Source organism: Lepidochelys kempii, chromosome 3 (genome assembly GCF_965140265.1).
Source record: "Lepidochelys kempii isolate rLepKem1 chromosome 3, rLepKem1.hap2, whole genome shotgun sequence".
In the NCBI taxonomy this organism is placed as follows: Eukaryota; Metazoa; Chordata; order Testudines; family Cheloniidae; genus Lepidochelys; species Lepidochelys kempii.
This window is the reverse complement of record NC_133258.1, coordinates 103,148,936-103,162,199: the sequence shown is the minus strand read 5'-3', so window position 1 is coordinate 103,162,199 and position 13,264 is coordinate 103,148,936. Positions and strand designations below refer to the sequence as shown.

At 44.2% G+C, this 13,264-nt stretch overlaps 1 protein-coding gene across 6 annotated transcripts in view; it reads left to right on the top strand.

The window, feature by feature from the left end:
- Positions 1-13,264, top strand: part of AHI1 (Abelson helper integration site 1) — a 188,633-nt gene that overhangs the window by 129,228 nt on the left and 46,141 nt on the right. For all 6 annotated transcript variants that reach the window (XM_073337381.1, XM_073337382.1, XM_073337383.1 and 3 more), the window contains one exon: positions 10,039-10,097. In XM_073337381.1, coding sequence (XP_073193482.1) covers positions 10,039-10,097 — 59 coding nt within the window. The remainder of the gene's footprint in view (positions 1-10,038; positions 10,098-13,264) is intronic.

Sequence of the window (13,264 nt, the reverse complement as noted above, 5' to 3'; positions counted from 1 at the left end):
TTTTTCTTTGTTTCAATCCTTGACTTTCTCTTCAAAGGTTACAAAACAGCAGGAAAATTTCTTTGTGGCATGTGTCATATTTCTTGATCTAGCTGCACGTCTGACCCCTTCATGGCCTCCTTGAAGGTGCCCTATTAGGTGTCAGGCCTCTAGTCATCGCTGCCCTCAGGGCAGAGTCCTGTGAGTCTCTTCTCTAGACCTGGGCTGCAGACCCTTATAAATCACTCATCTCAGCAGAATCTGAGTTTCAATCAGCACTTGCAGTCCTGTTTTCTCAGGGGCAATGACAGGGTTAAGCAGTGACCAACCAGCTTTCATAAAGCAAAGAACTAATTATTCAGAACAAAGGTGTTACAGAAAAAACACCTTAAAAGCAATAAACTGCTTATACAACTGCCTAGTTTATCAGGTGTCACCCATCTTCCACATGGAGACTCTGGTTCCAAAGTACTTCAGGTCCTCCCCAGAACCTGTCCCTCTTCATCACAGTCTTACCTCTGTTCTTGGATTGATGATGAGCAACTTAGCTCACCTTTCCTGATCACTCTTGCTTCAGTCTGTTTGGTAACACCCATTGTTTCATGTTCTCTGTGTATATAAAATCTCCCCACTATATTTTCCACTGTATGCATCCGATGAAGTGAGCTGTAGCTCATGAAAGCTTATGCTCTAATAAATTTGTTAGTCTCTAAGGTGCCACAAGTACTCCTTTTCTTTTTTCTCCCTGTGTCAGGGTGAGAAACTTTATACAGTTTACAATTCAGTTTGCCAGGCTTTTTGAACCAGGTCAAAGCAATATATGCTATCTCCCCAGAGGGCTAAGCATGTCCAGAGATGTTACTTGCAGTAGGGATTCACATTAATTGCCCACCTGATTTTAGTTCCTGCAGGAAACCCTTTAGTTCCCCACTTGAGCCAGGAATACAGTCACTAGGCGGCCCATAAAGCTACATGTAACATTTTTTAAGTAGATACATTAGTTTTGAATATTCCATTTTTCATTGCCTCTAAGTGTTGTTGTTTTTCTTTAATAGATTTATCCTTTTATAGGCCTGTAATTATATCAAAAAGTATCAATACAAACTTTAATATACCAGGCTTTTCCCTCCATGCTTCAATATGCTGTGCCTCTCCAACCATCACCTTGAATAAGCATCTGGTTCACTACATTTCAAAACAGAGTCCTACTTTACTATAATTTTTTGGATTAATCAAGCTAGATTTTATTTTTAACTCATTTATTCTTGAATCACAAAAGCATTAAGCATATATATTGTTGCCCTTTATTTTTTTTAACTTTATAACTTTAAACCAAAAAACTTTGTTTTAAAAGGATTTTTCTAAATAAAATTTCTCCTTGTCTCAGACTTTTAAAGCTAAGATTCAGCCAGTTATTTTAGTTATACAGCAAATTTATAATAAATCCATTAAAATAAGGGAGTAAAATCTTTCAGAGTTATAATTTGAGCCCTGCCCTCCTCTTCAGGCAGTGCAGTTACGTGCTGCCCCCTATTCAAGCTGGATTGGAAGATGCTAGTGTGGCCCTAAATCCCTAATCCTGCAAACACTTACTTACATGAACTGAAAAGGATTACTCACCTTTTGTAAGGATGTTCAGTTCGGGCCCTAAGAGGTTTGTCTTAGAATCTGACCAGTAATATATATTTTCTTTAAAGGGCACTGTGAGATTAAAAAAACAAGTAATTAAAATTCATATCTCTGTTATAAAAAAATCTTAAATTACTAAAATTGAAAGAATTTTCAAATCTGTTTCTTTTCATGTTTACATTCTGCAGTTCTATTATCTTGGAAAATTAAAATAAAGTAATACATTTCAGTTGTTTTTAGTCTCTTTTGAGTTCATATGACTTTCAGATTCTCACAAACTAGCACAATGTTGGTGTGTTTGATTTGAAAAAATGGCATTAGAAAGATTAAAGTTTTTAAAAAAGCTATTTTCATTAGTTTTTTTATTATTTAATTATGAAAATATGTCTGTTGGTCTTGAGTTTTGCACAAGTTTTTTTTTGTTTTTTGTTTTAAACCAAAACTGGTCAATTTGGCTTTACAGTTTCCCTTTAAATCCTATGTAATTCTTTGCATGGACTGTGTATGTAATAGTGATTACATTTTACTTTTGATACACTAAGGCCTTGCTCCTGCAAATACATAAGCACATGAATGACTTTGCCTCATGTAGTAGTCCCATTGACTTGAGGGCTTCTCACATGCGTAAGTGTTTGTGTAACCTTTGGGTAGCCTAGAGTTTATTTTACTGCCCTTCCCCAGTGCCTAAAAAAACCTAACTTCATAGAAAAGCATGTGGAGACGCAGAATTCAGTCATTAAGGATTTTCAGCAAGGATTCCACAGGGTCAACCACCCCACAATCAAGTCCAAAAAGAACAAAAGGAATTAACTTAATTCTTAAATACCAACTTTATAAAATCTTATCATAATATTTTTATTAACAACTTTAATTTCTACAACATAACATACCTATTTTATAATCCACATAATCTTTATAGTAATACATAAAAATAAAGAAAAGAAATTAAATCTAAACAGGTCAGTCCCCACAGAAACACGGTGAGAGGAAATTCTGAATTCTCAAACGCTTAGGTTGAGTTCATCTGAGTCTCAGTTACAGTTTTTGATCACCAAAATCTATACAGTCTGCTGAATGGAAGCACTGCATCCACATCTTCCCTCCACTTGCTTGTAGAAATCTTCAGATGGAATCCATGCAGACTCTTCCTTCTCCTCTAGTGAAATCACTCAGTTAGCTAATTAACCAACCACTCAATTTAAGTATACAGGGGGGAAAAAAACTCTGTTACAAGAAAAGTACAAACTGAGAATAGCAAAATATAAGTGACTCTTTCCCTGTCATCACATTTAAATAAGAGAAAAGTTGGTGAATCATACTAGTTGAGACAATTTAACTAAAACAGTTTGGCTAAAATCAAACATTCCAAGTATACAATTAAAATTAAAAAATTAGTTTTTCCTTCCCGTTTCCCCTTTCTATAATTAGCACGGCCAGGAGGGTTAACAATATCACTAACCTGCTGCAAAATGCTTCAGAGTTAGGGAGAAACAGCCTGCTGTCTACTGCTGTGACTCAGCTTCTCCCAACCCACAGAGGGCACAAGGCCTTTCGCAAAGCAGCTGCCCTGGCTATTTGCCCTCATGGATAAGTCTGCAAGGTTTCCGTGACTTCCATGACTTCCGTCAGTCAGAATCCGTGACTTCCATGACTTCTGCAGTGGCCTGTGCACCTGGCTCCTGGGCAGCTTGGGCAGCCCCGGCACCCGTCGTACCAGCCACTGCTGGGGCAGTCTTGGGCCATCGTGTGCCCACCTCCCAGAAGACTTTGGGTGTGGGAGGGGACAGGGGATTCAGGCACGGGACAGGGTGATGCGAGCTGTGGGCAGCGCTTACCTGGGGGGCTCCCCAGAAGTAGCAGCATCCCCCGGACTCAGCTGCTAGGTCCAGGAATGGCCAGGCAGTCCTGTGTGCTGCCTCTGCCTGCAGGCACCACCCCCGCAGCTTCCATTGGCCGCGGTTCACTGTGTGGGTTGGGAGTAGCTAAGCGAGGGGGATGTTGCCACTTCTGGAGAGCCTCCCAGGTAAGCACTGCACAGAGCCCACCTCAACCCATGCCATGCCCCTGCCCCCTCCCATACCCAAACTCTGCTGCTGCTGGTGGGGGTGGGTGGGTGCGGAGCCAGATAGGGAGCCTGCCAGCTCCGCCAACCACCACCCACCCCACCCACCAGCACCAGTGGGGGTCCCAGGCCGTACCCTGCCAGCCACCTTCCCCCAGCACCCATGGCACCTCCCCCCAAGTTTTAGTCACGGGTATTTTTAGTAAAAGTCATGGACAGAAATTCACGGCCCATGACCTGTTTACTGCCCATGACCTGTCCGTTACTTTTACTAAAAATACCCCTGACTAAAACATAGCCTTACTAATGGAGTCTCAGTCAAGCTACTGGGAACCCATTGAGCATACCCAAAACTACCACACCCAATATCAGAAAATTCTGAGTGCTAATTGTGCATCTGCCTAACAATGACCCAGACACAACCCATTCCTCCCCACCTCCCCAGATAGATCTCTTAAACAGTTATCTTCCTATTAGGCACGTGGGTTACATTTGCAAGATCAGGGCCTAATAAATTGTAACTCTTTGAGCTTGAATTGCACCTGTGATACAGCATGGCCAGAGGGTAGCAGGAGAGTGTTAGAAGGGAGCCTTATTCTCTGTAGAGGGAAGAAAGTTTGCTATAGATTAATTAAAGCACCTGAAGCCAGTCACTTGATGAAACCCCCCCTGCTTCAATCAGACAGGGGAAGAAGTTGAAGCAGAGTGGACTGGTGTTGGAGTAGAGAGCAGTTTGGAGGAGTTGAAGCAGAGTGGATTGGTGGTGGAGCAGAGACCAGTTTGGAGGGAAGCAGAGGAGAGTTTGGAGAAGTGCTGTGGTGGGCTAAGAAGATCAAGACCCTAGGTAAAGGGACACCTGGTTTGTGCAGAGGGAGGGCAGGAAGTCCCACAAGCTGAAGGGCAGGAGAGGGAAGTAGCCCAGGGGAAGGAACCGCTAGTTCAAGTGGCTTACTGCTATCCCTAGGGCCCCTGGGCTGGGACCCGGAGTAGAGGGCAGGCCCGGGTCCCTCCCTCTCCGCTCCCTTCCTCTAGGACATAATGGAGCAGTTAATACTCCAGTTCAGGGGTGAAAAACAGTGCCCTGAACCCTCCCCAAGAAGAGAAAGCACGAGACCCATCAAAGTAGTGCCGGCAATTTGCCACACATGGTGTCAGCAGTGGGATCTACACACTGGGGACTTAAACTAGGGTTAGCCAAAACCCTCCCGTCCCTAAGGTGGACGACGTGGTCAAGGCCCTAATAAAAGCCACCACAGCCCAGCAGGAGGCTACCCGGGTCCAAGCAACTGCCCAATAGGAGGTGACTCGGATGCAGCACGGGATTAATCATCTGTTGATGAGTCAGGCTGCCCAGGACTGAGCCCTGCTGCAAGAGCTGGTGAACCAGATGAAGGCCCTTATGGAGCTGAACCGCAACTACGACGGGACCCGGACCATACAGACCAGCCACTGCCTACAGAAAATGACACGGGAGGATGATGTGGAGGCATACCTCCTGGCTTTTGAAAGAGCAGCCCTGCAGGAGGCCTGGCCCCAAGTTCAATGGTCTGGTATCCTCGCCCCGTTCCTGTGTAGAGAGGTCCAGAAGATCTACTATGATATGGCTGCGGAGACTGCAGCAGATTACCCCCAGCTGAAGGCAGAGATCCTGGCCAGATCTGGAGTAACGAAGGTGTTGCGAGCCCAAAGGTTCCATGAGTGGCAGTATATGGAGGACAAGAAACCCAGATCGCAATTGTTTGACCTGATCCACCTGACCTGGAAATGACTGCGCCCTGAGGCCCTCAGCTCTGAGAAGATGATGGAGCTCCTGGTACTGGACCGGTATATGAGGGGGCTACCACCAGGCCTCTGGGCTTGGGTTGGCCAGAATGACCCCTCCACTTATGATGAGTTGGCCTCCCTCATGGAAAGACAGCTGGCAGCCCGCGAACTGTTCCAGACCCCAGGGGGTGAGACATGGCAAAACAGGAAGCCAGTCCCAAACCCAAGGCGCCGGACTGTCGAGAACTCTAGGAGAACCATAACTGGGAGGAAAGACACTGAGGAATGGCCCGAGGCCAAGAAGGGACCTGGGGGATTGGGAGGAGAGGGCTGGGGGTGGCAACCGGAATAAGGGGGCGGTGTTACGAGTGTGGGGAAATGGGCATATAGTAGCTCAATGCCCCAACAGGGAAGAGTCTATGCAATGTAATCTGGGGGATCACGGGGAGCAATGTGGCCTAATCAGCCTGGTAGGGGTTGCAATGACCTCGCATGGGTGTACAAGATCAGTAAAAATGAACGGAATCGAAACCATAGCATTAGTAGATTCCGGGAGTGCTGTCACCCTGGTCTTGGGGAAGTTGGTGGGGCAAGAACAACTAACCCGGGCCAAAAACACAGGGTAATGTGCGTTCATGGCACCGTAAATTTCTACCCCACAATCCTGGTATGGATTGAGATCCAGAGGAATACTAGCAGGGTGACAGCAGGGGTGGTCCCCAGGCTCCTGTACCCTGTCTTAATTGGTAGGGACTTTCCCGGGTTTGAGAGCTTACTCCCCCCAATTGAGCTAGGGGAGGGTAGCAACCCCTGGGCTGAGACAGAGGTACCTACAGGTAGCCTCACCCCAATGTTTGCTGAATTTGCCCCAGAGTTATTTTCATCCCCCGGGAAACCCCGAAAGTCTAGGCAGGAAAGGAAGGCAGATAAAAGATTATGGACCAGGATTCTAGCCGAGAACCAGAAAACCTCCCTTGTTGGTAGGCGAACCCGTTCAGGAGGCCAGGAGATAATTCAGGCCAGTGAGGACTTGGAGGCGATTCCTAGCCCAAGTAGGGGCAACCCAGGGGGCGGAGTAGAAACATGCCCCCTGGAATTAGGTCAGATTGGTACCGCACGTAAGGATTTCAGGCAGGACCAAGCCAATAACCTGCTATATGCGAAAGTGAGGGAGGAGATAGTGGAAGTAAATGGCGTACCCATGGAAGGAAAGACCAAAGGCCTAAGGCCATATTATGTGCTCAAACCTGATCTGTTGTTCAGGATAGCGCAAATACGAGGGGAAGAAGTAGAGCAACTCTTAGTCCCACGGAAACACACAAGGGCAGGACTAGAGTTAGCTTACAGTCATCTATTTGGGGGACATCTAGGAGTAGACAAGACACTGGATAGAGTCCTAAGAAGGTTTTATTGGCCAGGAATACGTGCAGAGTTCCAGCACTATTGTGCCTCCTGCCCTGAATGCCAGTTGCATAGCTCCGGACCTCACTTGCGGGCCTATTATTGAAGTCCCTTTCGAGAGGATAGCAATGGACATAGTGGGCCCACTGGAAAAATTGGCACGGGGCCACCGAAACGTACTAGTCATCCTTGACTACGCCACGCGGTATCCAGAAGTCATTCCTTTAAGAAACCCCACATCCAAGGCAATAGCAAAAGAACTACTCCAGGTTTTTGCCAGAGTAGGCATCGCTAAGGAGACCCTGACAGACCAAGGAACTTGGTTCATATCAAAATTAATGAAAGACTTATGTACCCTACTCTGCAACCAGGCCATACGGACCTCAGTCTACCATCCACAAACAGAAGGACTAGTTGAGCTGTTTAACCAAACCCTTAAAAGTATGATCCGGAAGGTGGTAGCACAGGATGGAAAAGACTGGGATACCCTTCTACCATACCTAATGTTTGCTATATGGGAATTCCCCCATGCATCCACTGGTTTCTCTCCCTTTGAACTACTATACGGACGCCACCCACGCAGAATATTAGATATTGCTAAGGAAGTTTGAGAAGAACAACCCAACCCAGGAAAGAATGTAATTGAGCACATGACACAGATGAGAGAGTGAATAACTCGAGTAACCCCTATAGTACGAGAACATTTGGAAAAAGCACAAGAGGCCCAGCGGGCATATTACAACTGTCAGGCAAAAGTACAGAAATTTCAGCCGGGAGAATGGGTAACGGTGCTAGTACCGACAGCAGAAAGCAAACTCCTAGCCAGCTGGCATGGACCATGTGAGATAGTGGAAGCCATTGGGGAGGTGGACTATAAGGTCAGACAACCAGACCACTGAAGGTCAGAGCAAATCTACCACATCAACTTACTGAAGCCCTGGCATGACTGAGAGACGTGCCTGGTCATTCGGGAAGCTCCACCCCAGACAGACAACCCACAGGCGCTGGTGAAGATATCTTCTGAGTTAACTCCAGAACAATGAACAGAGGTTGTGTTCTGTACACAGCCGGGCTGTACGACACTGGTCCAACATCATATTGTCACCAGTCGAGGAGTAAGGGTGATAAGACCATTCCGAATACCGGAAGCTAAAAGGGAAGAAATTAGGACAGAAGTGAAGAAGATGCTGGAATTCTGGGTTATTGAAGAATCCCACAGCCAGTGGTCCAGCTCTATCATTCTAGTCCCCAAGACTAGGGGAGGCGGTTTACCCTCGTGACAGACCACGCCCCACTCCAGTGGGTGCACAGAAACAAGGAGAAGAATGCAAGAGTGACTAGGTGGTTCCTATCCCTGCAGCCCTTCCATTTCCGGGTACAGCATAGGGCTGGAAACCAACACAGCAATGCTGATGGCCTATCACGACAGCACTGCCTCTCGTCCCAAGTAGCCCAACCCCATGGTGTTGAGCGGGGGTGGGGGGAGGGATATGTGATACAGCATGGCCAGAGGGCAGCAGGAGAGTGTTAGAAGGGAGCCTTATTCCCTGTAGAGGGAAGAAAGTTTGCTGTAGATTAATTAAAGCACCTGAAACCAATTAAAGCACCTGAGGCCAGTCACCTGATTAAAAACCCCCCTGCTTCAATCAGACAAGGGAAGAAGTTGAAGCAGAGTGGACTGGTGTTGGAGTAGAGAGCAGTTTGGAGGAGTTGAAGCAGAGTGGATTGGTGGTGGAGCAGAGACCAGTTTGGAGGGAAGCAGAGGAGAGTTTGGAGAAGTGCTGTGGTGGGCTAAGAAGATCAAGACCCTAGGTAAAGGGACACCTGGTTTGTGCAAAGGGAGGGCAGGAAGTCCCACAAGCTGAAGGGCAGGAGAGGGAAGTAGCCCAGGGGAAGGAACCGCTAGTTCAAGCGGCTTACTGCTATCCCTAGGGTCCCTGGGCTGGGACCCAGAGTAGAGGGCGGGTCTGGGTCCCTCCCTCTCCACTCCCCTCCTCTAGGACACTAGCGGGGCAGTTAATACCCCAGTTCAGGGGCGAGAAACAGATCCCTGAACCCTCCCCAAGAAGAGAGAGCGCAAGACCCATCAAAGTAGTGCCGGCAATTTGCCACAGCACCATTTAATTACATATATAAATATCTTCCAGTGGTTAAACATTTACAGTCAAATCACTTATGAATATGAATAATACCACTGGCTTCACACGGGTATAGTGCAGGTGGAGGTTGTACAAGGTTTCCCAAGGATCTGTGCCAATGCATCTGAATCTTAACCTGAAAAATCCCCATTATTCAAACTCTGGGCTCCTTATGAGCAGATATTCCCTGTTGTGCTAAATTGAGTTGGGTTTTGTGGTTGGAAACTAGAGTGAGACCTCATAACTCATTTTCACTTGAAACCTAAACTAGGATTTGAACCCTTGTCTCTCATGGCAAAAAGATGGTGAGCTTAACTCTGTGATATTTGGCTTGCCTCTGCTCCACCTGCTTGGGAAAAAGAGAGATGAAATATTTCAGCAAAGCTATAGCATTTAGTATTGTCATGTTTAGCAATTTTCAGATATCTCTATCTTTTAAAGATGTTTTCTTAGAAGAGATATAGTAGAAGAAACTAATAATAAAAAGATAAATCCATAGATGAAAGGATTTTCTTGAGCTTAGCCGATGAAATAATTTCAAAAGGAACACATTTACAAGTAGCACTTTTTCAAATGCAGTTTATAAAGAGTGAATAAAATAAATATCAAGATGTGTTGTGGTGGGAAGTCAGATGATCAAAGGGAGATACTGAATAGACATCCTTATTTTATCTGAAAGAATAAGTAATTCCTTTGAGAGGTTTTGTGATCATTTCTGACTGAAAACTTTGTATGCGTTACTCAGAAATACAATGAAAAGAAAGGCAGTGTAGTTTAGATAATAGTGTCTGTTCTAAGCACGAGGTGGCATGTGGACATTGCTTGTGCTATTGCTCCAAATCATTTGAATGGAAATATTGGATTAACTAACCTTGTGTCAGGTCTATTAGTTAAATAAACCCTCCAACTGTTCCTGACTGAAGGATGTGTAGTTGCAACTGAAAGATGGTGCTGCTTTTCATTAGAGTTTTGTGAAACATGTCCTGCTAACATAATGTTATTAAAATAAAGTGGTTTATTAGAACGGGGTAACAAGCAAAAATTCACAGCTTTGTCTTTTCACAGGGAGTTTCAGCCCAGTAGGAAGTCCTCTTAGCCGAACACCATCCGTCAGACTACAGACGGTAAGGAATTCTATTTATGCATTTTAAAAAATTGATAAAGTTAAACTATAAAATGGCATTCTTCACAAATTGCTTTGTAGAAAAGCTTTCTTCTTCTTTTGTGAATAAAAGGAGGTATCTTTAAGGAAACTTTTGTGGCTGTGTAGGCTTTTACCTCATGTTGTTGATATAGAGGTCAGAGGTTTTTTTTTAAAAAAGGTAAAATACAGTCGTCTTCTCTCGCGCGCTCTCTCTCTCTCTCTCTCAATTGTTTAGAAATGAATAAGTCAGAATTACGTTCCTGTATTCTTGGTATTTATCAGGAATATAGGCAGTACTAAGTCAGGAGGGGAAAATGTGGTTGTAACTTAAAATTGGCTATTGGATCAATTGCAACTGTTTTTTACCATTAACTCACCTATATCTTATTTCAAGCACTCTTTGTACCAGTTGGCTCATGGTAACCAAAGTGAAATCACTAATATCTTCTGTGTATTTCTTTTATTGTGCATATAGGTTGGTGATGATGTATACTCCGTCCTGATCCTTTTTTCCGAACACAAAAGAACCCCCAAACTCTATAAACTTAGTTAACTACGACTATACAATCATTAAAGTATATGTTTTTTAAAATACCAGGGAGGGACTAGTTGTAGAAGAAGTAATGTTCTTAACACTTTGTGTGTGGCCCCTAAAAAAATGGGCCTCTTGCACTTGGGACGTTAACCCCCTGGTGCCTGCAATCGAAATGTCCTGACCTAATGTGCTATGGTAATTGCTTGCCAGCTGCTGGCCTCCAGAGGGTTCATCGGAAAGGGACATAAATTAGATTGTGCCCTTAATTCCCAGAACCTGTTCCACCTTTTATTTCCATCTCATTTAGACCTTTCCTTCACAAAATCCTTTAATGTGTCTTTGTATCTGGCTGATATAATAAATAAGACTTCTCTTGAAAAACAACGCTGAAAATATAGTTTTGCATTCATCTTTTTCTCTGTGGCTAGGTGACTATTATTGTCTGCATATTTTATACATATTTAATTCTAGATATCAGCCAATTATTAGGAAAAATTATGAATTATTCAATATGTATACCAGTGCTTTCCTGCTACAGCAACCCTTAAAAGTATCTATAGTATTGACTCATTTTTGGGAAGGGATTTATAAATAAATTAGCAGCTTTCTGTTAAACTTGGTGGGATTGAATATATTTTCTTTAACCCTTTTTCTAGTGATGTTATAAATAAAGTCATAATAGCATAGAAATGATATTCTTTAAAGAAAGAAAGTAAATGTTGCCAGATAAGGACAAAATAGATCAAAATAGTTTTGCTGTGTATTTGATTAATCTCAGGAGTTGGTTTATTTCACATACTTCTGAATTCATCTTCTTTTTTTTTCTTTCTTTATCCCTGTAGGCTTTGCTGAGGCAGCTGTGTTTGCATTTCTGTTTTCTGTTTGTACATTGTAGGATTCAATAAAGTGCAGCCTGGCACAGTTTTTCCTTGAGGCAGATTATAGATTCCCATGCTCATTAAATGCTGAAGAACTATAATCAAATAAGGATCATATTAATTTGAAACCCACGGAAGTAACATTTACAGTAGTTTCAGGATATTAGATGTATTAATTAAGACCAAAGCCCACTACAGTATTTTAAGATGTTACTACTTTCTCTATGCTTATAGCATTTTAATGTAACTATTAACACTTTCCCTTGTGTTTTTTCCTTTGCATATACACGGAATGTATACATTAAGATTCAATATTAAGTGTTAATTTAAAGATGCTTTCCATTTTCAAGGTAATAACCTAACTTGGATGATATTTCTCAGACATTTTTCATTTTGAGGAACATCAGTCATTTTAATCCCAAAGTCACCTATATTCCACACAAAATTAACGTCCCCTCATGCCCACCTGAAGTATCAAGGAGTTACAATACTTCCTGGGGTTCACCAACTTTTATAGGCTGTTCATCTCTGGATTTTCAGGCTACTTCACCCCATTAATAGCACTTCTCCTTAAAAATACCACCTTCAGCTGGCCTCCAGAGGCCCAATGAGCATTCATCCTACTCAAGATGACCTTTATCCCCACCCCAATCCTAGCTCATCCCAACCCAACATGACCCTTTGTTGTCAGGACTGATGCCTCCAATGTGGCAATTAGGGCAATACTCTCTCAAAGAGGTGGTCCCCAATAGCAACTCTTGCTTTGCGTGTATTATTCATGGAAGTTCGCTGCAGCTGAACAGAATTATCTAGTTAAGGAGCTTCTAGCCATCAAAGCAGTTTTTGAAGAGTGTTGCTGCTATCTGGAGGGTGCTTGGTACCCAGGACAGGTTTACTTTGATCATAAAAATGTAGAGTACCTCTGCTGAGCCAAGACTCTTAACCAGATGCAGTTTCGCTGGGCCCTGTTCTTTGCACGCTTCAGTTTCACCATCATGTACCACTCAGGAGCTCAGAACAAGACTGCCAATGCCTCGTCCCAAAAAGGGGAATATCTCACCAGCCAAGAGCCCCCCTGTGCTGAGCCCCCCCATTCTTAAGCCTCCAAACTTCCTGGATGCCGCAGTACCTCAGGACTTCATGTCCATGAGCCGCTCAGCTGCAGAGAAGTATCCCCATCCCAAGGAATTTGAGGCAGCAAGCCAAGGGCAACACCAGGTCCAGGATGGCTTGCTCTCTGTCAAGGGCTACTTGTACATTCTGCTAGAACCCCCTCAGTTAGAGGTACTATGGTTCTGTCATGACTTGCCATTAGCAGGCCATTTGGGTTGCTTCAAGACTCTCTGTTTGGCCATCCACTCCTTCTGGTGGCCCTGAATGCACACAACAATCCACTTGTATGTTGATTTCTGTGAGACATACCTGCGCTCCGATATCACGCTCAAAACTCCTCAACGCCCTAATGCCTTCTGAGACCCCATCCAGGCTTTGGGCAGCCATTACCCTGGACTTCATAGTCAAGCTCCCTGTGTCTAACAAGCACACTGATCTGTCTCCATGGAATCCCAGAGCGAGTCACGATTGATAAGGGTCTGCAGTTCATGTTGTGGTTTTGGAACAAAATCCTACAATTCCTTAGGATCTGTGCTTACACATCCATTGTTTATCCCCCACAAACTGATGGTCAGTCTGAATGAGCAATCAAGTATTAGAACAATACTTGTGGTGCTTTAT